The 24,841-nt window shown below is 39.4% G+C and overlaps 3 protein-coding genes across 4 annotated transcripts in view; 1 reads left to right on the plus strand and 2 right to left on the minus strand.

Moving 5' to 3' along the window:
• Window positions 1-1,042, minus strand: LOC141728645 (taste receptor type 2 member 9-like). Its single transcript, XM_074538609.1, has one exon. It carries the CDS (start codon window positions 952-954, stop codon window positions 1-3), a length of 954 nt encoding a protein of 317 aa, XP_074394710.1. The 5' UTR covers window positions 955-1,042.
• A 2,914-nt stretch (window positions 1,043-3,956) lies between these two features.
• MEP1A (meprin A subunit alpha) lies at window positions 3,957-19,863 on the plus strand. Its single transcript, XM_074538006.1, has 15 exons — window positions 3,957-4,142; window positions 4,227-4,251; window positions 4,349-4,396; window positions 5,066-5,106; window positions 5,213-5,291; window positions 5,612-5,729; window positions 9,513-9,688; window positions 11,318-11,539; window positions 12,473-12,622; window positions 15,195-15,410; window positions 16,286-16,744; window positions 16,929-16,935; window positions 18,147-18,313; window positions 18,834-19,041; window positions 19,406-19,863. The coding sequence occupies exons 1-15, from the start codon at window positions 4,074-4,076 to the stop codon at window positions 19,551-19,553; spliced, it is 2,133 nt and encodes a 710-aa protein (XP_074394107.1). The 5' UTR covers window positions 3,957-4,073; the 3' UTR covers window positions 19,554-19,863.
• Window positions 19,838-24,841, minus strand: part of ADGRF5 (adhesion G protein-coupled receptor F5) — a 41,724-nt gene continuing 36,720 nt past the window's right edge. For both annotated transcript variants that reach the window (XM_014265682.3, XM_074538005.1), the window contains 4 exons: window positions 24,248-24,289; window positions 24,090-24,149; window positions 22,159-22,243; window positions 19,838-21,371 (listed from right to left, as the gene is read on the minus strand). In XM_014265682.3, the coding sequence (XP_014121157.1) occupies window positions 21,292-21,371; window positions 22,159-22,243; window positions 24,090-24,149; window positions 24,248-24,289 (267 nt within the window). In that variant the 3' untranslated portion in view covers window positions 19,838-21,291. The remainder of the gene's footprint in view (window positions 21,372-22,158; window positions 22,244-24,089; window positions 24,150-24,247; window positions 24,290-24,841) is intronic.

Consider the following 24,841-nt stretch of genomic DNA (forward strand, 5'->3'; position numbering starts at 1 on the left):
CTACTTCATGAAAAACTCCCACTTCACACAGGAGAGAAACTTCAGCAGTGCTTTTTCCAGCTTGGGATTGCTGAAAATCAGAATAAGAGAATGAACACCTGGAAAAGCATGCAAATATACGTATATAAGGAATGTCATGATATTATTTTTGTTTGTGTCATAAATTATTGTCAAGATCAAACATACAAAGTTGATGCTGTACATTACTAAGAAGGAGAGGACAGATTTCATGGCTCTGATGTGGGCATCCATGCTGAGGTCCTTCATGGAGTTGTTCTGCATCATGCGCTTGTGTCTCCAGAGAGAAAAGAGAAGGAAAACAGCAGAAAAGGTGACTACCATGAATGAGGCAGCAAATACAAGGCCAGTAAGAAAATGAAAAGGGAAAAGATGTTTATCCATCCTGAATGTTACTTCCCAAAAACTTTCTTGGCAGGTGAAAGTGATGTTGTTCTTCTGCAGAGTTTCACCGAGGACATAGGTAAAGATGGTTATAGCCAGGGCTAAAATTTCTGACCCCAACAAGAGCCAGGGCACCATCCTGTCAATTTTTACTTTCAGGTAGATGAAGAAGCTGTTCCTGAAATTGGCAATTTTTATGCAGTAGAAACCACAAAGACAGGCTGAGATCCACAAGTTGGAATAATTCAAAGACGTTCCAAAGGATGCAAGGACTTGAAGTATGGTTTGAAAATGAGGCAAATTAGGAAAAATTGTTGAAAGGAAGTGGTAAAGCCATGCAAAGCATGAAAAGGAAATCCTGGAGCATCCCAGCAGCAGCAAGATCTTCTCATTGGAGTTCAGGGTTTTCTTTTTGGCCCAGGCAATGCAAAGCACACAAACGATGAAAGCATTTATCCATGTGCCAGCAAACACCTCCAGGGTGATGATGGCCAAAGCCATGGCCCCATGGGAAGTGCCATTGGATTGCTGTGGAGGGTGACAAGCTTCCATGGTGCGAGCTGGGGAGCAGAGCTGTGCTGGCCAAGGGGGCTGTGGCAGCAGAGCCTGAGGCAGGTCAGTGGCTGCTGTTGGTGGAGTGTCAGGGATGGCAAGAGGAGCTTTATAGAGCTGCTGCTGCTGCTGGGGGGGATTTTGGTGCCGCTGCTGTGGGCACAGGGCAGGTGCAGGGATGTAAATGTGCTGGGTATCCCCTTACCTGGGGCCTGTGTCTCTCTTGACTATTTGAATGTTGGTTTGGGGGGGGGCTGTGCTGGGTGACGCAAAGAGCGGAGATGTTTTTCTGCGGTGGAGAGTGTTTTGGTTTTGATACTGATCCTGGTGTGATCAGTGTCAGGCTTCAGGATCTGGGTTCTTCTCTCCTTTTTTTGCCAATGGTGATTGCTCAGAGTGGGGTTAGCACTGCGCAAAGCACATCCATGGCTGTGAGATGAGTGATCATGTCAGGGAATCCTATTCTGAAAAACATTCATATTGATCTACTCTATCCTTTGTGTCTTTTCCTACCAGTCTGAGCTCAGTAGAGGCCAAGGGAATATGTAAATATTTTTTACATAAAGTCATTCAGGGCACTATTGTTGTTGCCATCTGATTTTAGACACTATTTTATGTTTTGATTTATACAAGATTAAAAATTAGTAGTAAATTCCTGTTTAAATCAATGCATCTGTCTTGTATCTTGTTTCACTGGCCCTGAGCTCCAAGTTGACAACATTTCAGATTACATTATAACATGCAATAAAATTTTCCAGTGGTACCTGAGCAATGCCCTGAATGTCAAAAAGCCTGCTTGTTTTTCTCAGCACTATCAGTTTATCTAATAAAATATTATCTTTCTATGACCTTTGCCAAAATTACTCCTGTCAGGGAATTTTGCTAACTGCCTTCTGCTCTTTCATCCAGGCAGGTATTTATTTATGTGCTCCTATTTGTAATGTGCACCTATTCATTTTTTCTATCTAGAATCGTAGATATTTATAATACTTTAAAAGCAGAGCAACTGCTGTTGTTATCCTCTGCTCTGTATTTGACATCTGGATGCTGGAGCTCTAGGCATTTGACAAGTTAAGTCTTGTGTTGATTTCAAGCCCTGCAAAGGTAAATAGACTTATCTAAAAACTGGGAAGGTTCATGGGTAATTTTTTTATTAAAATGTGATTGGTGCCACTTTGATATGCCAGTTTTTCCAACTCAGGAGACATTTGTTTTTGCAGGACATAAATTTCAGCACATTTCTCTGTCTGAGTTTTTCTGTGTTACAGTGGAGTTAAAACCAGTGCAAGCAGATTAACAAAAGGTATTATCTGCATTTAGTGACACCAGGTAGTGCCTGTGTCTAGGAATCCAGGGTGGATCTGGATTGGGCATGGGAATACTGATGCACAGCACTTTTGGCCACTTCATACAATGTGGAGTAAGAGACCAAAAGATACCTGCTGTACTTCCCAGAGTGGAAGAGCAGCAGCTTTTCCCCTCACCAAGTTTTTCCCAGAACTGCAGCCAATGGAATAATGTGCATTTGCCCTTCAGGGAGGACAAAATGCAACTGGTGCTGGAGTCCCTCTGCTGCGGAGACAGGCTGAGAGCTGGGGCTGCTCAGCCTGGAGAAGAGAGAGCTCCAGGGAGACCTTAGTGACTAGCACCGTGCCTAAAGGGCATCCAAGAGACTCCCTGTATATATCTGTGAAAGCAAATACATGCTCTCAGAATGACTTATCTTTAGACATCTGCTTTAGGTTCTTGAGTTTAAAAGCTAAGGGTACTAAAACCAAGTGGTTTTCAGACAGTTCTGCTTTTGCTTCATTTTTTTGCTTCCTTTCTCATATCCACTGCCAAACATGTGGAATTATGGCCTTGGTGCTGTGTTTTGACTCTCTTTGCTTGCCTGTGAAAACATCCTTGACATGCTGTATCTTGAGACATGCTTATTTTGCTAGTAGTATGTCCTGTTCAGCTTAGGTGTCAGCCACAATTCTTCCTAAAAGAAAGTGTTAAAGAACATTCATTTATGTTAGGTGAAGGATTAGTGCTCTGGGGCCCTTCTTCTCTAAACAAGAAAAGATCTCTGTACTTTTTCCTCTGCAATGTTATCTCTTATGAATAGATTCCTACTTCAATTTGTTTAGGGAAAAAAATGTTGCTTAGCTTGAAGGGCTGACTTCTTTCTAGGACAGGTCCATTTCCTACTCAAAACCTACTTACTCAAGTTCTCTGCCTTGGGCTGTGGGTAGGGGTGTCATGGCACAAGCCCTTCTCTGCTAATTGCTGAACATAGAGGTGAACATCTTCACATCCATGACTTGTAATTTCAGATGTGAAATGGAGGACAGGATTCCATGCCTAAGCTAAAGGATTCCATGCCTAAGCACTCAGGCACTCCAGGGCACATGGGAGCTATGGGAATACTGATGCACAGCACACTAGAGATTTATGGAACCCTTCTTGACCCACGTTCCTAAGAAAGAAGACAGCAAGATACAGGACAAGAGTTTGTGATCTCTGAAACCCACCTGGAAGGCCAGGGATTACTGCTCTAAGTGACTGTTCTGGAGGCTGAGGGTGGCAGGTTGTGCATGGAGCATCAGATCTGGCATGGGATCAGCTGAGCAAAGACACTGTCAGGGGATTCACAATCATATCTCTCTTACTTCTAATCTTTACAATGTGGTGTTAATTATTAATTGAAAGCAGCACTGGGCCAAATTCTAATGGCACTGGAGTGCTATAAAACTGGAAGAATTCTGCCAAAGAGCGTGGCTTTTCTCCTGTGCAGTCAAGGTGATAATGGTGACAGAAAACAAACACAGGGGAAGGAGTCAGCAACTTTGGGCCAGAGTTGAAGCTGTTATGTGAAGCCTGGGTGTGTCTTTCACCATGTGCACTGAAGACATGAAGTTACCACATTCCTCTCTGTAATTTTCCTCCAAATGGACTTAGGTAGCTGATAAGAGCAATGCCAGCAAGCGCCATTCAGGAAGAAATCTAACTGTTATAATAATGTTTCAAAGGTGAAAAGTCTGATGCTTATTGGCTGAAGCTCCATGGAAAGCTCAACAACGTGCCCTATATATTGCCAGAGATGAGAGGGAGCAGTTTCTGTTCCCACTGCAAAAATGGGCTCCACCATCTTCCCACTCTGTGTGACACTTCTGCTGTGTTCTGTCTATGGTTCTCCAGTCTCTGTGAGTAAAACCTGATTTCTATAGACTCCTCTCAGTCCAGAGGCATCTCATACCTTATACTGGTTGTATTCCATTCTCCTCCAGGTGGGACAGCTCTCCAGTGAAGCTGGTAAGTGCTGTGTGAGCTGGTTTGAGTTCTGAAGCATTTCCTTCTGCCTGCTGTGAGCCACCACATCTGAACACTTTATGGTTTGACTGTCTTGCAGATGCTGGAGCTGGTGAGGTATTCAAAGACATTCCCCAAATCAACTTGGGTGAGTTCACATCTAAATTCTCATGAGGCCTGAAGAGTCGTGAGCATAATGCTGAATTTTCAGTATTGTCAAGGAGACTGATGGTCAGGTAGCTCATGGTAACAAGAGAATGAAAATCAAGTGAGGTCAGAACTCTCTGTGACACCTGAATATTTCCTGGATTGTAAGTCTATGTGAACAAAGGATGCGGATGCCTTTTTTTTCTGAATTTTGGACAGACCCATGGTGCTAAGGCAGAAAAACACTGTATGATTCAGAAGGACTCTGCAGCCCAAGCTGTATTTTCTGTCCATCTCTATATGGTCTTTATAAAGTTTTGCAAACATGTTTTGCTACACAGCTTAGATGTTTATTGATCACTGTTCCATTGTGTGACTATTGTCACTGCCTGAGAGCAAGCAGAGCTCATCAAAAGTGACCACTTTTGATAATTGTGCCATCACAAAGGCACTGCCAAGAAGACATTGTCATGAAGTAAATATCGAGTAGAAACTAGAAACTGCTGTTACTTTTATTGTTACCTGTAACTCAGTATATAGAGGCTGGTCCTTATTTATTTTCTGTAGATGCCCAAGGACATTAACTTTGTATAAGCAGGTTCAATGTGGTTTATGAAATGAAATATATTTGAAATTCATTGACATTATTTTTGATTAAATACCATTTCAGCTGCTGGACTGGACCTCTTTCAGGGTGATATCTTGCTCCCTGTAAGTAATTAAAAGCTTTCTATTGCTTGTCCTAATTGTATTTTTGCTACATATCAGCCCATCTCCCTACAGTAGGTACCTCACCAGCTGTTAATTCCCTTTTCAGAAAAATCAGCGAAATGCCTTAAGAAATGAGACCTACAGATGGAAGTTTCCCATTCCCTATATTCTGGGTGATGACCTAGGTAACACAGACACTTTATTCAGATTTTATCTCCAATCCTTATTTGCACTGCAGACACTATGATTAAAATTTTGCCTTTTTCAGAACTGTTTCAAATTAAAAATGTTAAAATTCACTAATAAATACTTATTGTAGTCTTGTTTATATCAAAATTGTTTTTCTTTCTTCTACAGCTAACATAGCAAACCACAATTTAATAAAATTCAATAATTTCTCTTTTCAATCATTTTTCTTTTGGTTCCACATGTGTATCTGTACATATCTTACCTCTCCAAGGTGAACAAACTGCAATGTAGTAAAGGTTCAGTCCTTGTTTTCCAGACCTGAATGCCAAAGCCGTCATTCTCCAGGCATTTGAAATGTTCCGCCTGAAGTCCTGCATTGATTTCAAGCCATATGAGGGAGAAAGAAGCTACATTTTCTTTAGCAAGCAAGATGGGTAAGGATAATATCAATTTCTGTTTAGTTTTGCCGGGTAGAATCAGCTGGGAACTCATTCCATTTGACTTCAGCAGTCTAAAGGTTTGCTACCAGCAGACAAAAAGAGGCCACCAGGAAAACAGCTCACCTTAGATTCTTAGACAAAAGGCTCGCAAGCAGCTGCTCCCTCTGCTGACTCTTGTTTGGAGGAGGAGTTCTGAAGGCGAATCCCAGCCTCTCTGGGTTTTCGTCAACTACTTCCACTTCTCCATCTAGGGCTGTTTTCCATTTTGATGCAAACCTCCATGTACATCCTTTTAACTTACCAAGAATGTGAATAACTAGAAGTTAAGTCTGGAAATTTTTAGAAGGCGGACAAAAAAAAAAGAAAAAAGAAAAAAGACAAGACAAGGAAGGAAAAGAAAAGAAAAGGAGAAGGGAAAGGAAAGAAAAGAAAAGAAAAGGAGAAGGGAAAGGAAAGGAAAGGAAAGGAAAGGAAAGGAAAGGAAAGGAAAGGAAAGGAAAGAAAAGAAAAGAAAAGAAAAGAAAAGAAAAGAAAAGAAAAGAAAAGAAAAGAAAAGAAAAGAAAAGGAGAAGGGAAAGAAAAGAAAAGGAGAAGGGAAAGAAAAGAAAAGAAAAGAAAAGAGAAAAGAAAAGAAAAGAAAAGAAAAGAAAAGGAGAAGGGAAAGAAAAGAAAAGGAGAAGGGAAAGAAAAGAAAAGGAGAAGGGAAAGAAAAGAAAAGGAGAAGGGAAAGAAAAGAAAAGGAGAAGGGAAAGAAAAGAAAAGAAAAGAAAAGAAAAGAAAAGAAAAGAAAAGAAAAGAAAAGAAAAGAAAAGAAAAGAAAAGAAAAGAAAAGAAAAGAAAAGAAAAGAAAAGAAAAGGAGAAGGAAAAGAAAAGAAAAGAAAAGGAGAAGGAAAAGAAAAGAAAAGAAAAGGAGAAGGAAAAGAAAAGAAAAGAAAAGAAAAGAAAAGAAAAGAAAAGAAAAGAAAAGAAAAGGAGAAGGAAAAGAAAAGAAAAGAAAAGGAGAAGGAAAAGAAAAGAAAAGAAAAGGAGAAGGAAAAGAAAAGAAAAGAAAAGGAGAAGGAAAAGAAAAGAAAAGAAAAGAAAAGAAAAGAAAAGAAAAGAAAAGAAAAGAAAAGAAAAGGAGAAGGAAAAGAAAAGAAAAGAAAAGGAGAAGGAAAAGAAAAGAAAAGAAAAGAAAAGAAAAGAAAAGAAAAGAAAAGAAAAGAAAAGAAAAGAAAAGGAGAAGGAAAAGAAAAGAAAAGAAAAGGAGAAGGAAAAGAAAAGAAAAGAAAAGAAAAGAAAAGAAAAGAAAAGAAAAGAAAAGAAAAGAAAAGAAAAGGAGAAGGAAAAGAAAAGAAAAGAAAAGGAGAAGGAAAAGAAAAGAAAAGAAAAGAAAAGGAGAAGGAAAAGAAAAGAAAAGAAAAGAAAAGGAGAAGGAAAAGAAAAGAAAAGAAAAGAAAAGAAAAGAAAAGAAAAGAAAAGAAAAGAAAAGGAGAAGGAAAAGAAAAGAAAAGAAAAGAAAAGGAGAAGGAAAAGAAAAGAAAAGGAGAAGGAAAAGAAAAGAAAAGAAAAGAAAAGGAGAAGGAAAAGAAAAGAAAAGAAAAGAAAAGAAAAGAAAAGAAAAGAAAAGAAAAGAAAAGAAAAGAAAAGGAGAAGGAAAAGAAAAGAAAAGAAAAGGAGAAGGAAAAGAAAAGAAAAGAAAAGAAAAGAAAAGAAAAGAAAAGAAAAGAAAAGAAAAGAAAAGAAAAGGAGAAGGAAAAGAAAAGAAAAGAAAAGGAGAAGGAAAAGAAAAGAAAAGAAAAGAAAAGAAAAGAAAAGAAAAGGAGAAGGAAAAGAAAAGAAAAGAAAAGAAAAGGAGAAGGAAAAGAAAAGAAAAGAAAAGAAAAGAAAAGAAAAGAAAAGAAAAGGAGAAGGAAAAGAAAAGAAAAGAAAAGAAAAGAAAAGAAAAGAAAAGAAAAGAAAAGAAAAGAAAAGGAGAAGGAAAAGAAAAGAAAAGAAAAGAAAAGAAAAGAAAAGAAAAGAAAAGAAAAGAAAAGAAAAGAAAAGAAAAGAAAAGGAGAAGGAAAAGAAAAGAAAAGAAAAGAAAAGAAAAGAAAAGAAAAGAAAAGAAAAGAAAAGGAGAAGGGAAAGAAAAGAAAAGAAAAGGAGAAGGAAAAGAAAAGGAGAAGGGAAGGGAAAGAAAAGAAAAGAAAAGGAGAAGGGAAAGAGAAGAAAAGGAGAAGGGAAAGAGAAGAAAAGGAGAAGGGAAAGAAAAGAAAAGGAGAAGGGAAAGAGAAGAAAAGGAGAAGGGAAAGAAAAGAAAAGGAGAAGGGAAAGAAAAGAGAAGAAAAGAAAAGGAGAAGGAAAAGAAAAGAAAAGGAGAAGGGAAAGAAAAGAAAAGAAAAGAAAAGAAAAGAAAAGAAAAGAAAAGAAAAGAAAAGAAAAGAAAAGAAAAGAAAAGAAAAGAAAAGGAGAAGGGAAAGAAAAGAAAAGAAAAGAAAAGAAAAGAAAAGAAAAGAAAAGAAAAGAAAAGAAAAGAAAAGAAAAGAAAAGAAAAGGAGAAGGAAAAGAAAAGAAAAGAAAAGGAGAAGGAAAAGAAAAGGAGAAGGGAAGGGAAAGAAAAGAAAAGAAAAGGAGAAGGGAAAGAGAAGAAAAGGAGAAGGGAAAGAGAAGAAAAGGAGAAGGGAAAGAAAAGAAAAGGAGAAGGGAAAGAGAAGAAAAGGAGAAGGGAAAGAAAAGAAAAGGAGAAGGGAAAGAAAAGAGAAGAAAAGAAAAGGAGAAGGAAAAGAAAAGAAAAGGAGAAGGGAAAGAAAAGAAAAGAAAAGAAAAGAAAAGAAAAGAAAAGAAAAGAAAAGAAAAGAAAAGAAAAGAAAAGAAAAGAAAAGAAAAGGAGAAGGAAAAGAAAAGAAAAGGAGAAGGGAAAGAAAAGAAAAGAAAAGAAAAGAAAAGAAAAGAAAAGAAAAGAAAAGAAAAGAAAAGAAAAGAAAAGAAGAAGGGAAAGGAAAGGAAAAGGAAAGAAAAAGTGTAAAGACAATCTATTATAATATTTCTATTGTTTTGATATGGCTCCTTGTTAATGAACGGTCTCTCAAAATCTGAAAGGGTTTTATGCACAGAGAGTCAAGTTTTTCAAGAATTGAAGGGATTTCTTTCCTACAGCTAAGTATGTTCTGGAAGAAAATGTAGAAAAGCACAAAAATCTCACTGTATCAGCTGTGAATATTTCTTGTTTTCCCAGAAGTTCATGTTTCTGCCTTCAGCTCTTCCTTGAGTGTCCTACAACACTTCTCTTACAAGTTTACAAGCACCATGATTTTTGACAAGCCAGTGTTGAAGATCTTAATACTAGAAATGTATTTTCATACCTCTGGCCAATGCAAAGCATGGTTGCTGTTAAAAAGGACCAAATGTTGCTGTTCTAAATACTCCTGAGTCTTTTTTCTAGCTCAAGTTATTGCAAAAATGCTCATCCTGTTTCAATGAATTTACTGTTTCCATGTAGGTTGCGTGTTTTATATTTCTTGGCCAAATGGCAGCTGGTGCAGGACAAAACTTCTGTGGCTTTCAAAAATGCAGGGTGATCTTCCCTGACACAGAGGACAAGTAATGAAGTGATAGTTTCTGGGGCTTAGTCTGCTTTCAGGCTGGAGTATTTTTAGGGTATCAAGGCACGTGGTCAGCATCCAAATAATGATTTATGTGACTCCTTTCATATTAAAAACTTCTACAATCTTACTCTAAATCCAGTGAGCAGATTGAAAAGTTAAATACAGAGAAGAAAACTACTGAACAGAGAGTAAGCTCTCCCTTTTTCTCAGGTGTTGGTCCATGGTGGGGAACCAGCAGACTGGACAGAACCTCTCAATTGGGTCAGGGTGTGACTACAGAGCAATTGTGGAACATGAGATCCTGCACGCTTTGGGATTTTACCATGAGCAGTCGAGGATGGACCGGGATGACTACGTCAATATCTGGTGGGATGAAATTATTGAAGGTGGGTTTTAACGTTCAAGTTACATTTTGCAAAGTGTAGATTTATCAATATCCCATTTTCACTTCTAGATTTAAAGACCTTCCTAAGGATAGAATTTTAGAAAACAGTGAACCACATCTGAGACCACTGTAATTAATAAATTTTGGTGCAACTTCTCTGGTCAAGCCCAGACATTATTTAAGGCCAGAAGAGAGAGGCCCTGCTTGGAAATCAGGACTTTTATTTCCCTTTGGCTCTTGGACTGCTCTGCTCTCTTATTTTAAACAAATTACTTCCCCTCTATGAATCTATTTCCTTTTACCATGTAATGCAAATTGTAAACTTATTTAGATTATTAGTTTTGAGGTAGCTCTTCTGTAGGCAAGATCCTTCCAAAATCTGAAAGGTTTTATATTCAGAGATTCAGGCTTTCCTGAAACTGAAAATATTCACTTTGCACATGAAAAAACCCTTAAAATTATTAGAGCAGATGGGAAATATGAAGTAGGGCTCTGTCTTGCTCTCTCCTACCCAGGTGTGTCTGCAGATTCTTGCCTTCAGGTTCAGTATCACCATATTCAGGAGCTTCATGAGTTTCAACAAACTCTTCACAGTCCCCCTTATCCCTAGACAGTTTTTCCTGTTGTCCGCTGTAAGATCTGATTCTGTATTACATAACAATGATATATTTGAAAAAGAGTGACTAGAAGAGAGTTTTTAAAAAAATTTTGATAAAAGGTGCAATTCAAGTCTCTGTAAGAAAACAATTCTAAGCTCCATATAATCTTGAGCCTTGAACTGAAGACCTTTGTGATTTGCAGAAGGGGAGGGCAGCTGTTAAGCAGAGAAAGTGTAATTACCCACCGACACAGTCGTGTGCTGTTTTGGCTTTGAAAAAGAATGCCAAATATTCTGAAAACATTATTTGCAATTGTAAATGCTGGCAAGGTCTTTTTACTTCTATACCAAAGCATATGAAGTGACTCCCTCTCTTTGCCCTAGCAGACACCTTCATAATGAAAAACTTTCTCTAAGTACAAATTACTTCACCAAGGAACCATGAGTAACCTGTTTCCAAAAGCCACTTCAGTAGAAATATCATAGCAATGTTGTAATCTAGGGTAAAAATACATTTTTCCCCAGAGATTGCTAGGGCATTATTTATTTCAAAGACGGGCAGAACCTGAAGACACTTCTGGGCTTTCCAGATTTGTTTCCTTTATGAGTTTCAGGGCCTCTCCTTCTCCATATATGATCTAATACCTGGAAAATATTTGCATCAATATTCACAGATTCTGGAATGGAGTACATTAATCCTTAAACTTGATCCTTCAGGACCATTAATGTTAAACCATTCCTATTAATTCTAATCTCACCTCCTATGTATTCCATTCTTTACAGCTCATTGATATAAATTTTTGAATTTACTGGAGTCACCTGTGATTTCAGTAATGGAAGTGCAATCCAAAGGCTCTGCTTTGTTGTCCAAATGACAAACATAAATCTTGCTAAGTTTTAATATTTTGTTGTGAAGTAATTGCTTTGGGGTATATAATTTGTGCCTTAGAAAATTGTATCCAAGGCGAGATGGTAATGCCATTTCCTTTCCATTTTCTCTAAAAAGGAAGCACTTTTCTGTTCTTTTACCAGGCAGAGAGCACAATTTTGTGAAGTATGATGACACCTACATCACTGATCTGAACACCCCCTATGACTACGAATCAGTCATGCACTATCAACCATTTTCATTTAACAAAAATGAAAGTGTCCCCACAATCACAGCGAAGATACCAGCGTTTGATGACATTATTGGCCAACGTCTAGACTTCAGTGCCATTGACCTGGAAAGACTGAATCGCATGTACAACTGCAGTAAGTCAGAATTTAACCATGGCAAACAATTTCTTTGGTTGTACTTGAGCCAGGCTGGTTCATCTCCTTTATGTCTCTAAACTCACAAAAGCTCTTCTCAGATGTGCTTGAAGAGGTATGGGACAGGACCTGTAGTGTGCAGATAAACACAATCAGTTTGTCCCCTTCTCATCCCTTTTTGGCTCTTCTCACTGTCATTACTTTAGGAAAGATTAGTCAAGGAAAGTCAAACCATCCACACTTTTTCTTCTGTGCTGCTCCCAGGAGTTCAGACCTGTGGTTGTGTTCTGCCTGTGGTGTGTGGGCAGCCTTGTTGTATTTTTGAGGTGAATGCAACTGCACTTTGTCATCTTTTACTGACATTTGGACTTAATCAGATTATTTTGCACCTGAGATTGCCTAGGTCTAGAGTCCCACACTGCCTAGGTGTTTGCTGAGCTGGTTGATATTATCACTGGTCATGGTTGTTCATGAGAAGTTATTGTCCCCTTGGTGTTGCCAGCAGAAACATCACCTTGAAGGCAAACTCATCTGAACCAGCCCAAGGTAACTGGGTGGACTTTGCTTGGAGTGGAAGGACAGAGCTCAGGTTAATGAGAGAAGCTGCTATGAAGAACAATAACCTCAGCTGAGGAATGGTTAAATACCCCAAGGCTGGCAAAGAGAGGAAAAGACAGTCACCATCTGTCACTTCCACAGGGGGCTTATTAACCTTCTGCAAAGAGGTCAAAGATTGTTGTCTTTATCCAGGGAATCCCTCCAGGAATCAAATGTTTCCTCTTTTGAGTCATTGGGCTCACATCTGCTAACGTGAGAGTTGTCTTATCTACAGGATGGTTATACTACTGTAAACAATCCCCCCAAAAGTAAAGAAGAAATTTTAATGAGCTAAAAGCTCACTCTGAGGTGACCGTGTGTGTATTTTTTTTTCAGCTTCAACTCACACCTTTTTGGACCAGTGTTCTTTTGAGCTTGAAAACATCTGTGGTATGATCCAGGGCACCCAGCGTGACCAAGACTGGGTCCACCAAAAGGGCAGTGTGATGGGGCAGGAGGACCACACACTTTCTGGGCGCTGTAGAGGTAAAAGAAGGGAACAAAACACTTTCTGAGCTGGGTTTCCCCAAGGCTAACTACAATAATGGGTTCAGAGAAGTTGGTAAAGACTCTAGACAGTGTTTGCATTCCCACTCTCAGCAAACTTTTTCAATGTAGTGGAATGTTGTCCACACCAGGAATATCAAAGGGGACAAAGAACAATCTGTAGAGGTCTTTTAAATATAACCTGGAAAACAATTTACTGCAACTTCCAAAGTCTGTGTAAGAGTTATATTACTTCATGATAAGAATCATACAGCACTTGTTGCCACTCACTCATAAATGTTGTGTTTGCAATGGAAATAGGAAGTTAAGCTTGTGGAATTCTAGTTTTGGAAGTAGAAGAAAGTTGCAAGGATTTTATGATAGGAGTTCAGGGATAATTTTTTGATGTGGTAATTTCACCATTTTTCAAAGGAAGACCTTCTCAAAAATAGAGCAGTGAGTCTCAGTCACAGTGTGCTAGTTTACAGCTGAGAATAAGGATTAAATCCCAACAGGCAGTTCTGAAAAGCAATAGCTGAATTTGTCATTGTTTAGACAGGGTAAACTACTACACAATTCTAAGATAAAAGTGACTTCTGTGGTAAATTTTCACTCAGTAGAGGGAGAAGGACTCCTGACTTAAAGCACATTCCTTTGTGCTTTGTTACTCTTTGTCTTGCTGCACTCAGGACTAGTTTATTCCCCTCAAATGACTCACCAACTGAAAATAACAGGTGTTATTAGCAACCTTTATAATTGTTGTTGTTAACAACCTTCTATAATGTTGGTAGCCATGGATCAGGCCCAAGAATATAACTCAAGAAAACCACCTGATATTTTCTAGAAATACATACTTCTAACATTCAGCTCATTACAAATTCTTCATTCTTTCTCTCCTCTTTCTTACCCTGTACAGTACAATTGTAACTGAAAAAGATAATTTATATGAGTTTTTGAGATTATCACATCTGCCTGAACTGGGCACTTAATGTGCCCTTAGGTTTTAACATCCAGTGACTCAATACAAAATAAGCATCAATGGTTTTTTAAGAATTAATGGAGAGGGGTGGGTACCTCTGAGGATTTCCAGAGTGTAGAAATTAATTGCATGGAAAGAGAATGTCTCTCCTTTTGGCATCTCCAAAGGGTCATTGACACCATCAGGAGTTTCTGACATTTTTGAGAACTGGTTCTGCAATCATTACAAGTGGGGGCAAAATCCTAATTTTCTAACATAGATGAATCCTATTTTCCCCAGATAGTTTTGATATTCTGAGTATTTTACTTATTGGTGGCTAAACTGAAGGAAGAAAAGTACGGCTAAACATTTAGGGAGTCTGCTGAAGTCTGCCATATTCTAATTGCCATAGATACTTAATATTGCCTTTATTTGACTTTCTTATCCAAAAGGAGGTAGAGTCTAGATCATTTGGGGGTTTGTACTATAACAATTGCAACAACAGGCTCACAGCCCTGCTTCTCACTTGGAGCAAGAGTTAAAATTACTGTAATTGTTGGTTAAGTGTCATACATTGCATAGAACAATCTCTAACAATGTTTCTGTGGACATGAGTTCAAAATATTGCTACCATATGGAAGTGAATGAAGATAATTCCCCTGACTGATTAGAGAGAACCTGATAAGCAGCTCAAGACCCTTCACTAACCCTGCAGGAAGCTGCACTGCCTTTATGCAGCTGCAGGTATAACTGTTGGAACAAGATGATCTTAAGGCTCTTTCCAACCCAAACCATCCTGTGATTCTAAGATATGTTATCTTGGACAAGAGTCTATGGAACTTTCACACAACAGCAAAAAAAATTAACTTATTAATCATTGACTAAATTGAATAACTAAAAAGCAACACAATACAGATAAAACCTGACAATTTTGTGTGAAACCAAGATATTATAGGTGTGCAAATGGTGAATCCTTGTAAGTATGAGGATAAAAGTAGACGCTGCAAAATTAAAGAAAAGAACACTTCAAAAATGTTAATGGGAAATAGAGGAGCAGGAATTCTTAAGTAATTTTCTTACGCTGAGTCATTGAGTTTTGAAGTAGTTGGGCAAGCTGTAAAAAAAAACCTTCTGCATGTTCAAGATCAGGACAGTGTTTTGTGTCCAACCCCTGTTTATTATCTTTATTGCTGATAAGAAATTATCTTACTCTTTACAAGGTAATATAGCACATGACCTCTAAGATCGCATTTTTAGATTAGCTTCAGTGTAAATCAAGTAAAAAAATTGTATCTCCTTATTGCTTGTAGTCAACACTGAATTCTCTGCTTCATATATCTCTGACATTCCTGAGGAGTCCAAATTCCAATTAGACCAACAAATGCACAACTGACATGAGCTGACAGCAGTGAGTTCCATATATATGCTGAACTGCTACTCCTGTTCTTATTCCAGTCTGTCTTGGATGGTTGTCAAATGTCATTTCCTTTATTGTTCATGTTAAGTACTGCTCTGCTGTTTACTAAAAGAGTGCAGATGAAATGATCAATTTACACCATGCAGCTTTGCAGGAAATGTGTAAACAGACAGTGACAGACTATCCTTTATTCCCAGATGCTGGCTACTTCATGTACTTCAACACCAACTCTGGCCAGGCAAATGAGGTGGCAATCCTAGAGTCCCGAATCCTTTATCCAAAGAGAACTCAGCAGTGCCTCCAGTTCTTCTACAGGACCACAGGAAGCCCTTCTGACAAGCTGATCATCTGGCTGAAAGAGGACGATGGCACTGGGAACATTCGTAAGATGAGGAAAATTCAAACCTTTCAAGGTAATTCTGGAAATAAGATTAATATTTTAGTAAAGAGGAGGAGTTGGCTTACTCTGCCCGTGACTGACTCAGAAACCAAAAGATTTTCCTGAAGTTACCGGAACACCTTGCAATACAGTTAAGAATTTTGGTATCACATGAGCACATTTAGCAGAGAAACTCTGGGTTGTAATAATGTAATTTTAGTGCTTCACAGCAGAAGTCACAACATTCCTAATATTACGTTGCACTCAGTGACTGAGAGGGACCCCAGGCCATGCTGGATACCAACTGACTGTGTCTCCCCTGGCTGCTATATGACCTAAGAGTGGGCTTTCAGGTGTAAAATACCTGTGCTCCTTTGCAGTCATTAAGAATCCCAGACTGATTTTTAGATAGTTGGGAAAAGCATATGCAGTTTTGGAAATGTGTACTGGATTCCCACTTTGGATGATTTGCTAAATAGGACAAACTCACCCACTGAAGCGCCATATGATTTATGTGGTCAAAACACAAGACCTGTCATAAACTGCCTACATGAGGCTGCTGCAGTTTACAGTGAAGGATAAATACATGAAAAATTGTCAGGAACACATTGGGTCATTGTTTCCCATCCTCTTGTTTAATCTTAACCCTTAGGCTGTTGTCCTTTGTATTGGAGGCTGTCATTCCCTAACATGTGAGGAATTCCTTGTACAACATGTCCAAAGCATTTAGATGACAAAACAATGTGGATATATTTTAGTCACAATATCAACTTAAGATCTCTGGCCTTCAGGACTCTGTGAGGGGTCCAGTTGTCTAAAAGTCCAGCTGGGATGGACAGTTAGGGGCAAGTTGCTTTATAATAACACTAATCCCACTGATGGAAATGTTTTTCTTTCCTTTTACCAAAGCGGACAGTGACTCCAACTGGAAGATTGCCCACGTAACCCTCAACGCTCAGAAGAAATTCCGTTACTTCTTCCAAGGACTGAAGGGCAACCCCAGCTCTTCACTGGGTGGGATTGCTATTGATGATGTGACTCTGACAGAGACCCCCTGTCCCACAGCTGTGTGGGTTATTCGCAACTTCAGCAAAATCCTTGAGAACTCATCCATCAGCCTTGTTGAAAGCCCCAGGTTTTACAGTCCTGAGGGTTATGGGTTTGGCATCAGCGTGTTGCCCAACTACCAGAACAGCAGCTATGCTCGTGTTGCCTTCCACCTGTGCAGCGGAGAGAATGATGCAGTTCTGGAGTGGCCGGCTCTGAACCGCCAGGTCACACTCACAGTGCTGGACCAGGACCCCGATGTCCTGAAAAGGATGTCCTCAAGCAGAAGCTTCACCACAAGCAAGGACCATGTTAGCTCAGGTAAGGGATGTCATAAATGCCTGTAGGAATGTTGGCAATGACAGCCAAGGAATCTGAGCAAGAGGACTGAGTGTAGGACTCAGAGCTGAGAAACTTTGGCCGTATTTCCCAATTTGGGACACTTTGCTGTGCACATCTTCCCTGTGTGGGACTCAGAATTCCTGCCTGTGAAAGATTGTATAAGATGAAAAGTGACATATATAAGGTTGACGTTATTATGAACAATACCTAGGATATCTGAGCTTGACTTTAAATATAGATTTTCCCCGAGAGCTGGCAATTCCCTTTCTACCTGTGGTTTGTCCATTGTGATAGGTGACATATCACCACAGGTGGATGGAATGACAGCAGGGTGCAGTATTCTGTCACTAAACAGTAATTTAAGTTAAAACTGTATTTTGGAGGCTCAGTCAACTTCAACACACACTCAGGGAAGCTCAGCCTACATGGTCTGAATGCACAAGATTCACCCTTTCTCATGGATGTGTCAATTCAGAATTGTTCAGCCTGGAGAACAGAAGGCTGCACAATCAGGGGGACCTAGTTGTGGCCTTCCAGTACCTGAAGGGAGCCAGCAAGAAAAATGGAGAGAGACAATTTACAAAAGCACAGAGTGCCAGGACAAAAGGGAATTGTCTCCAAAGTGAAAGAGAGCAGGTTTAGATTGGATATTAGGAAGAAATTCTTTACAGTGAGGATGGTGGGGCATTAGAACAGGTTGCCCAGAAAAAACTGTGGATGCCCCATCCCTGGAAGGACTCAAAGCCAGGCTGGATGGGACTTGGAGCAACCTATTTTAGTGGAAGGTATCCCTGCCCATGGCAGGGGGTTGGAATGATATGATCTTTTAGGTGCCTTCCAATCCAAACTTTTCTGTGATTCTATGATAGAAATTAGAATATTAGGGCAAAACAGAGTTTGTACAGAATAAAATACTACACATGAATTTTCATCCCTTTCTACTTTTTCTAGTGGAATTTAAATACATAGTTTTTCAGTAGGAGTTTTTAAACCCTAAATATGAATATGTTTAACAAAATCATAGCAATGACAAAAATCAGCTAAATTCTAAACCTTAGGTACCTACAAACTGGACTGGAGCGTCCTTACTCAGGAGGGAACTCTTAGCTGGTAACAATGAGGAGGTAACTTTTTTAGTTCTCAGGGAAAGAGAATTTGTGGCATTTCAATGGCCTCTTATAGACTAAGAATCCTCATGCAGACCTAACCTGAAGATCACCTGGCACCTTTAGTTTGTCAGTCCTCTGGGATTTGTTTGGGAAATTCAGGCCTGACCCTGATTTTATAGCATAAATCACCTTTAACACAGAAATGCAGGAAAAAGTCATGTTGTACTTTGAGATGCACAGCTTTGTGGTTCTCATTTTCTCTTTGCAGGTAGTGGAACTATAATATGGGATAAACCATCAGTTGCTGGAAGGTTTGATGAGTCGTGCAATTGCTACAGAAGTGTAACCTGGGGGTGGAATAACTTCATATCTCACAGCCAGCTGAGACGGAGAAGCTTCCTGAAAAATGATGACCTTATTATCTTTGCAGAATTTAATGGTAAGGACCCCTTTCCTGATTCTCCTTACAAAATAGGTGATTCTTTCTATTTTCATACATTCAAATAACTCTCGACACCTGTCTCCAAGATCTCTTCTAATGGGGATCAACTTTAAAAAGCATTTCTGTGTCTTAGTGTCAGGTGGGTGAGGTTGACTAAAGTGATTGTGAGTTAAGAGGGATCTAAATGGCAGTGAGTTTTGAAATGTGAACTACCCTGACCAGTATCTATGTCCCTTCTAAGCACTGAACATACTAAAGGCCATCCCCACTGTTTGTTTCCAAATAGAACAGCCTCATAGAACATCACAGATTTACCTAACTAGTTTCTGTAATTTCAATATGATTTTCTATCTTGTGCTTTAAACACACAGAACTTGTGGTGGTACAGCAAGAGCTCTGTAAAGGGAAAATGGACAAAGAGCATCCTCTGGTCTAGAAAGCATCCTGTGAGCCCGATTTAAGGCATGCTACATATAGCATCATTCACTGATTCTGGTGTCTTTCTCCTTTTTTAAAGATATAATTCACCTCAATAACACAGAAGTTCCTGTTGAACCTGTGCAATCTGCCCTTATGGAAGGCCTCGTGCTTGAAAGGCAGAAGAGAGCAGTCCAGGACATGGAGCCCGTCCAAGACCAGCTGCCTTATCTGCCAGACCCGTGTGACCCAAACCCTTGTCAGAATGATGGAGTCTGTGTGAATGTGAAAGGAAAAGCAAGCTGCAGGTACCACAGACCTCCTCCCTCCTTGTCCTGGCTTTCTTCTTCAAGTAATGCAGCTAAAAAGTACTCAGAGCTACAGACCTCAGAGGTCTAAGCCATCAGGTCGTCAAGGAGTAGTAGAAACATAATACTCTACCACAGTTGCTAGTTCCTTCCAGCAGCCAGGAGGGCAGGTTTCTCAGCATAAAGCAAAGAAGCCCCATTCTGTGGTGCTTCCAGTGTGTAAATAGCCTCCTAACAAGGTAGGAATATTGTGACTTGAACCCCTCCAATGGGAACTGCTCATCTGGGATAGTGAGTGTGAGGACCTTGGGGTGAGGGCATGACAAGGCTCCTGATCCACTGAATCTGTGTTTTGTTTTCCCAGGTGCCCATCGGGACAAGCCTTCTTCTTCACTGGGGAGAGGTGTCAGTCAAGGCAAGTCCATGGGAACATCCTGGGAATGACTATTGGTGGAATTGCTGGAACCATTGTCTTGACGGTCGTCCTCATTTCCATGATGGCTAGAAGATAAAGAACTGCAGGGGGCACAAATTTCAACCTGGTTCATAAAACACCCATTTTCAAAGAAAAATTATGAATGTAACTTGGAGAAAACCACTCATCATATGGACGAAAAGTTGTGCCAACGGCTTGGCAGCAATCTGGATTTTTTCTGAGGGATGTGGCAATTAAAGTGTGTCATGTAGAGCTGCTGTCTGATAAAAATTCATACACTCCCTTTCTTGTGTGTATTTTGAAAGTTTTGTTTCTTCATCCCATAGCAAGCAGAAGTGTTGAGAGCCTATGCATTTACTCTCAGCCATGGTTCAAACTTAGATTAAATAACTGGTTGAACTTCTCAAAACACTGTTAAAAATCACACCAGAACACCTGTATTAAGATTCTGGAAATGTTCCTGCAAAAATTGCTCAAGAATCCTAGAAGGTACAGATACTTATGTAAGTCATCATCGCTCACTTTGCCTGGAGCTGTGCTGGTGTACTTCCACTAATTAGCTATTACACAGAATTCATAAACTCTTGCCCATACCACCTTGCCCATACCAAGCCATCATAAGTGCTTCTAACTGTAGAGAACAGTTTCCCATCCTGATTCACCACAAAGTTCCAGGAACAGCTTCACCATTGACAAACACAGGCCTGATTCCCTAACAATCAAACAGAACTGTACCACGTGGCTGAGTATTTGATATTGAACTCAAATCGAAATCTTCATGATTCTACCACATTGTATATTAAATTTTGCAACATTTGTGTGCATTATAAATACTTTTCAGGTTCTTCTCAAGGCAGGGGTCCTGCCTTTAAAGGTGTACAGGCTTGAAAAAAATGGTTCCACAAATGTAGTATTAGAGCAATAATTTATATAAAACCATTCATCCTGCCTGGCACATGATGATTTATATTCACTATAGAACTTATTCTCTGAGTCCTTCAAGTGTGTTTCTCCTCTGAGAGAAGACCCAAACATACAGACTTTACACAAGGCACTCCTTGCATTCTAAACAATTGTATGCATTAAATAAATGCAGTCCCCTCTGTGGCAGAGGGCAGCAACCATCTGTGTTTTACCACATTACATATCAAGGGAAAGAAAAATATTGTTAAGGGCATAAATCTTCCTTTTCTTCAAAAAAGTGCCACATGGAGCTTTCAGTCTTTCCATCTGAAAGAAGACCATGCAGGAATCATCACGGTCTTCATTTTATGTAAGTCAAAAGTGAAGATCTGAAATGGGCCTTCTCAGTTGGAAATTTTTAGTTCCAGAAAGTCTTAAATAGAAAGTGGAAACCACAATGGCCTTTTCAGACTCTAATACGAGGGCAGGAGAGAAGCTGTGAGGTATTTGTGTATCTACACAGGCCTTTGGGATCATTCAGAGAGTTGATAGGGGAAATACCAAATCCACTGGACAACAACTGTGTGAAGCACTGCAATTCATGTCTCAGTACTGCATAGTGCTAAGCACCCACTTAAGGGCTGAGAGTTCTTCACTCCCAATGTCCTTTCTTGCACACGAAGGCCTTCAAATCCTTGTCATCTCTTCTGGGATTGGCAGACCTTGTAAAATTCCTCCTCTCTCAGCTTCCCTGCCTTACACATTAACCAGAAATGATTATTCCAGAAGAATTCACCAAGGCACAATTCAGTCAAAATGAAGCAGTCCGCTTCCTGGTGACTCCCAGGAGCTTTTCGTGTGTGTCTTGAAGAGGTCCTTTCAGAGTTACATGATTTAGCACTGGCAGTGCTTCAGTTAAGCAAGGAATATGCCTTGGAAGTATTTTCAGTGGAAGAGGTGGATGGCTCGGAAGAAGACACTCTGTATTTGCCTGCAAAACAAAGCACAGGGGTTAGACAAGTTGTCACTGCAAAGTAAGGACAATGACAGCTGTGCTGGTGGCCAAGGTGGCTCTGCTTTGCCCTGCAGCCCTGGCACTACCTGAGAACTCAGCGTGTTGGGTGACAGAGCCAGGATGTGTCAGCTCAAATTCCCAACCATCCCACAGGACAATGATTTTCTTACACAAATGAAGGCACTTAGTGCTTCTCCTGGAGCACAGGGACATCCAGAGCACATTCACAGGCTCCTGAGGTGAATCTCAGCTCCCTCCCTCTTATGGCCACAAGGCTCTAAACTAAGACCCAAGTGTCACTATCTTCTCTGAACAATGTGTGGATACAAAGATTGGACACTTAGAAATTAAATGTTATTTCCAGAAATGTTTTTTGCAAGATGAAGTCATAACACTAAAATGGTGATGTCCACAAAATGGCAGCCAGAGAACATTTGAAGAAATACAGTTACAAGGTGGTGAAGAGTACATGAATGACAGATGAACTCTGCCATGATCTCATTAAGCCCAAAACAGAGCTTACTTAGTGGGATTTAGAATTGGTGAAACATCCAATAATTGTTTTAGGGATAGACAATTTCACTGCTAGCAGGATGCTACAATTGACTTATTGCAGTTCCTTTGCATTAGAAGAGTAAAAACAATCTATGGATGCATGGAGAGACAGATTAATGGATATCAGGACAGACAGACAGACCCTGAGAGCAAGAATGAAGGCCAAATCCTGTTTGTGCTTCAGTAAGGGAGATCTGTTGTCACATACCTGTTTTCCCACATAAGTTGTTAAAGGTTCTTGAAAATGGGTAGCTCATAGCAAGCATTGGTGTCACCAGGATCAGAGAGGATGACTGGAAGAGAGAAAAATGCTTTTGTCAAAAGAACTTTCTTTGTAGCCCCACTTTAGGAAAAAAAAAAGGTTCCAATAAACTTTGTTTCAGTAGTATGAGCAAACAATCCACAGAAGGCAAAGCTAGATGTTTGTGAGGTATCAAGTTCACACATTTGCATGTTTATGGTGGTGATGGGGGAGATCAACTTTAAAAAAACCTACAAGGCACAATCTGTTTGTCTCTAACTCTTGACCAGGGAGAATGGCTTAGGCTCCATAGTCTGTCCTAACAGGCAGTATGGGATCCTGTTCTCTTAGCTGTGTCAGTATGGCCATTAAGGTAGCCACAATAGCCAAGATTTATGTGAATGAGGATTGTTCTTGACAGCCAGCAGGCTGAGATAATTCGAGGCAAATTTTACTTGCCACGCTAGAGGGCGTTGGAACACAACACTTTGCAGTCCAGATCCGCAAGAAGGAAGGAACATTTTGCTGCTAAAATTAAGTTTCGTTTTTGGTTCTGGAGTGGTTGGAGAATTTAACGTGATTCCTCCAAGGATGTATTAAAAAAGGCACGGAAACCAAATATTTTTCTCTTCAGTCCCTCTTTGTTATTTAGTTGCACTTTTGTGGGGGAAATATGCAGTGTTGTGTATTGTCACCTATATCATAAGGTGGTAGAGAAAGAAGGTAAATGAATCACATATAAAACGCTTAATGTAAGACTTTGATATTGCTTTATTTGCTCATTCTCAGACCTCAACAGGCTGGAGAAATGAAAGGAATCTTACGAAGTTCAGCAAAGGGAAGTTCAAAGTCCTCCTGCCCCTGGGGAGGAACAAACCCAATGCCAGGACATACTCAGGGCTGTCTGATTAGGACAGAGTAAAGATGGAGCCAGACCTTTCTCCTTGGTGCCCAGTGGGAGGACAAGAGGCTTTGAGAACAAATAGAAATACAGGAAATCCCACTTAAGATGAAACTCTTTCACTGTGAGTGTGGTCAAACACAGGAAAAGGCTGCACATAGAGCTTGTGGTGTCTCCATCCTTGGAGCTACTCAAACCTAACTGGACACAGCTCTGAGCTCTAGCTGACCACGCTCTGATGGGAATGTGGTGGAAGATGATCTCTGAGGGTAGTTTCCAATTTCAGCAATTCCTGCGGAAACTGGAGTGATTTGATCCGATGCTGTTCTTCTGAACTGACAGCTCAGCCTTAATGGACTCCTTAATTCCTTTGAGCCTGTGTTCTCATCTTCTTAATTATCCTTGCTTTTAAGTTGGCTTCCTAGGTCTTTAGCAATACCTGTACAGGCTCTTCTGAATAAACCCTGTTCAGAGACCAATATAAAATCAAACTTTATTGTCATATAAGGGTGATGCCAGCACCATTGGCAGCTCAGGAAGAAGGAGGGGTGGGTGTTGGAACTAGATGATCCTGAAGGTCCATTTCAACCCAAAGCTTTCTAAGTTTCTTACACATCCTTACACACCTTTTTGTTAAGGTGTTATAAATGCAGAAGTGTAAATTGAAACAGTAATTCCCAAGAAGTTCCCCTTGCATTTCTCTCAGATTGTGAATAAATACTAGTGCCAAAAATTTTCTGTTTTCTAACTGAAAGTTTTCAGTTACATTTTCTAGTTTCTTTCTTGTGGAATTTAAATCAAATGTCCACTACTGCCTTCTCAATTTTTACCAATTAAAGTGAAAATAATGAACTTTTAAAAAGATGATATAATCATATTTATGTTGTTAGCGTCCTCTGTGACTTGTTCTAATAAATAATCCAGAATTTCAAGTGCACTGGACAAAATTAGGCTACTCAGCAGTAACTGAAATGCATTTTTAGGTCAAGATTCTAACCTTTGATTGCTGTGAACTCCATTTGGATGATGAATTCCTCTTCAACAGGGCTTCTTGTATCTATTTGTTAAAAAGATTAGTCAATCAGTAAATACAGAAATTCTGTTCAAATTCCAGCAGTATTTTGACATATTGTAAGAAATAGTTGGAATCCTTACCTTCTTATCCCAGAGAGTCCCAAACACGAAAATGAATAATCCCTAGGAGACAGATAATTACATTCATTTTGATGACAGCAATCCTTAATTTCAGTATCTCATAAATATCTCCGACATTGTCCATTTAAACTATTAAATGGTACTATTTAAACTTTGAACTCTTTGATAGAGAGCATTTTTCTAACTGTTTATCACAGTTAGGGACTGCTCATTTGGCAGCTCCCCAGGTGTTGTCTATTTAAATTCTGTGTTGATCTGGTCTACAAACTGACACAGATAGTTTGGTAGCACTAAATGTATTTGGAAAAAGGAATGTGTATGTATGGAAGACATGTCCTACCTGTGCTCTCCAGACAAACTATTAGGTTCCAAGAAAAAGGCCAGTGAGTTTGGTTTGAAGAAAACAGTTTTGATGCCACTCTTAACAATGGGAAATGTTAAGAATTCTCTTTAAAGAGAGAGTACACATAACTTTATTGTCCTTAAGAAATTTCCTTGTATTGGGATCCTTCTAACCACCTAAATATGTGGCAAAAGTCATACTGACTGAAAACTCTGAATGGTATATTTTTGTCAGTTCTTCTCTTTATCATT

The sequence above is a fragment of the Zonotrichia albicollis genome, chromosome 3 (genome assembly GCF_047830755.1).
Source record: "Zonotrichia albicollis isolate bZonAlb1 chromosome 3, bZonAlb1.hap1, whole genome shotgun sequence".
NCBI classification, from domain to species: domain Eukaryota; kingdom Metazoa; phylum Chordata; class Aves; order Passeriformes; family Passerellidae; genus Zonotrichia; species Zonotrichia albicollis.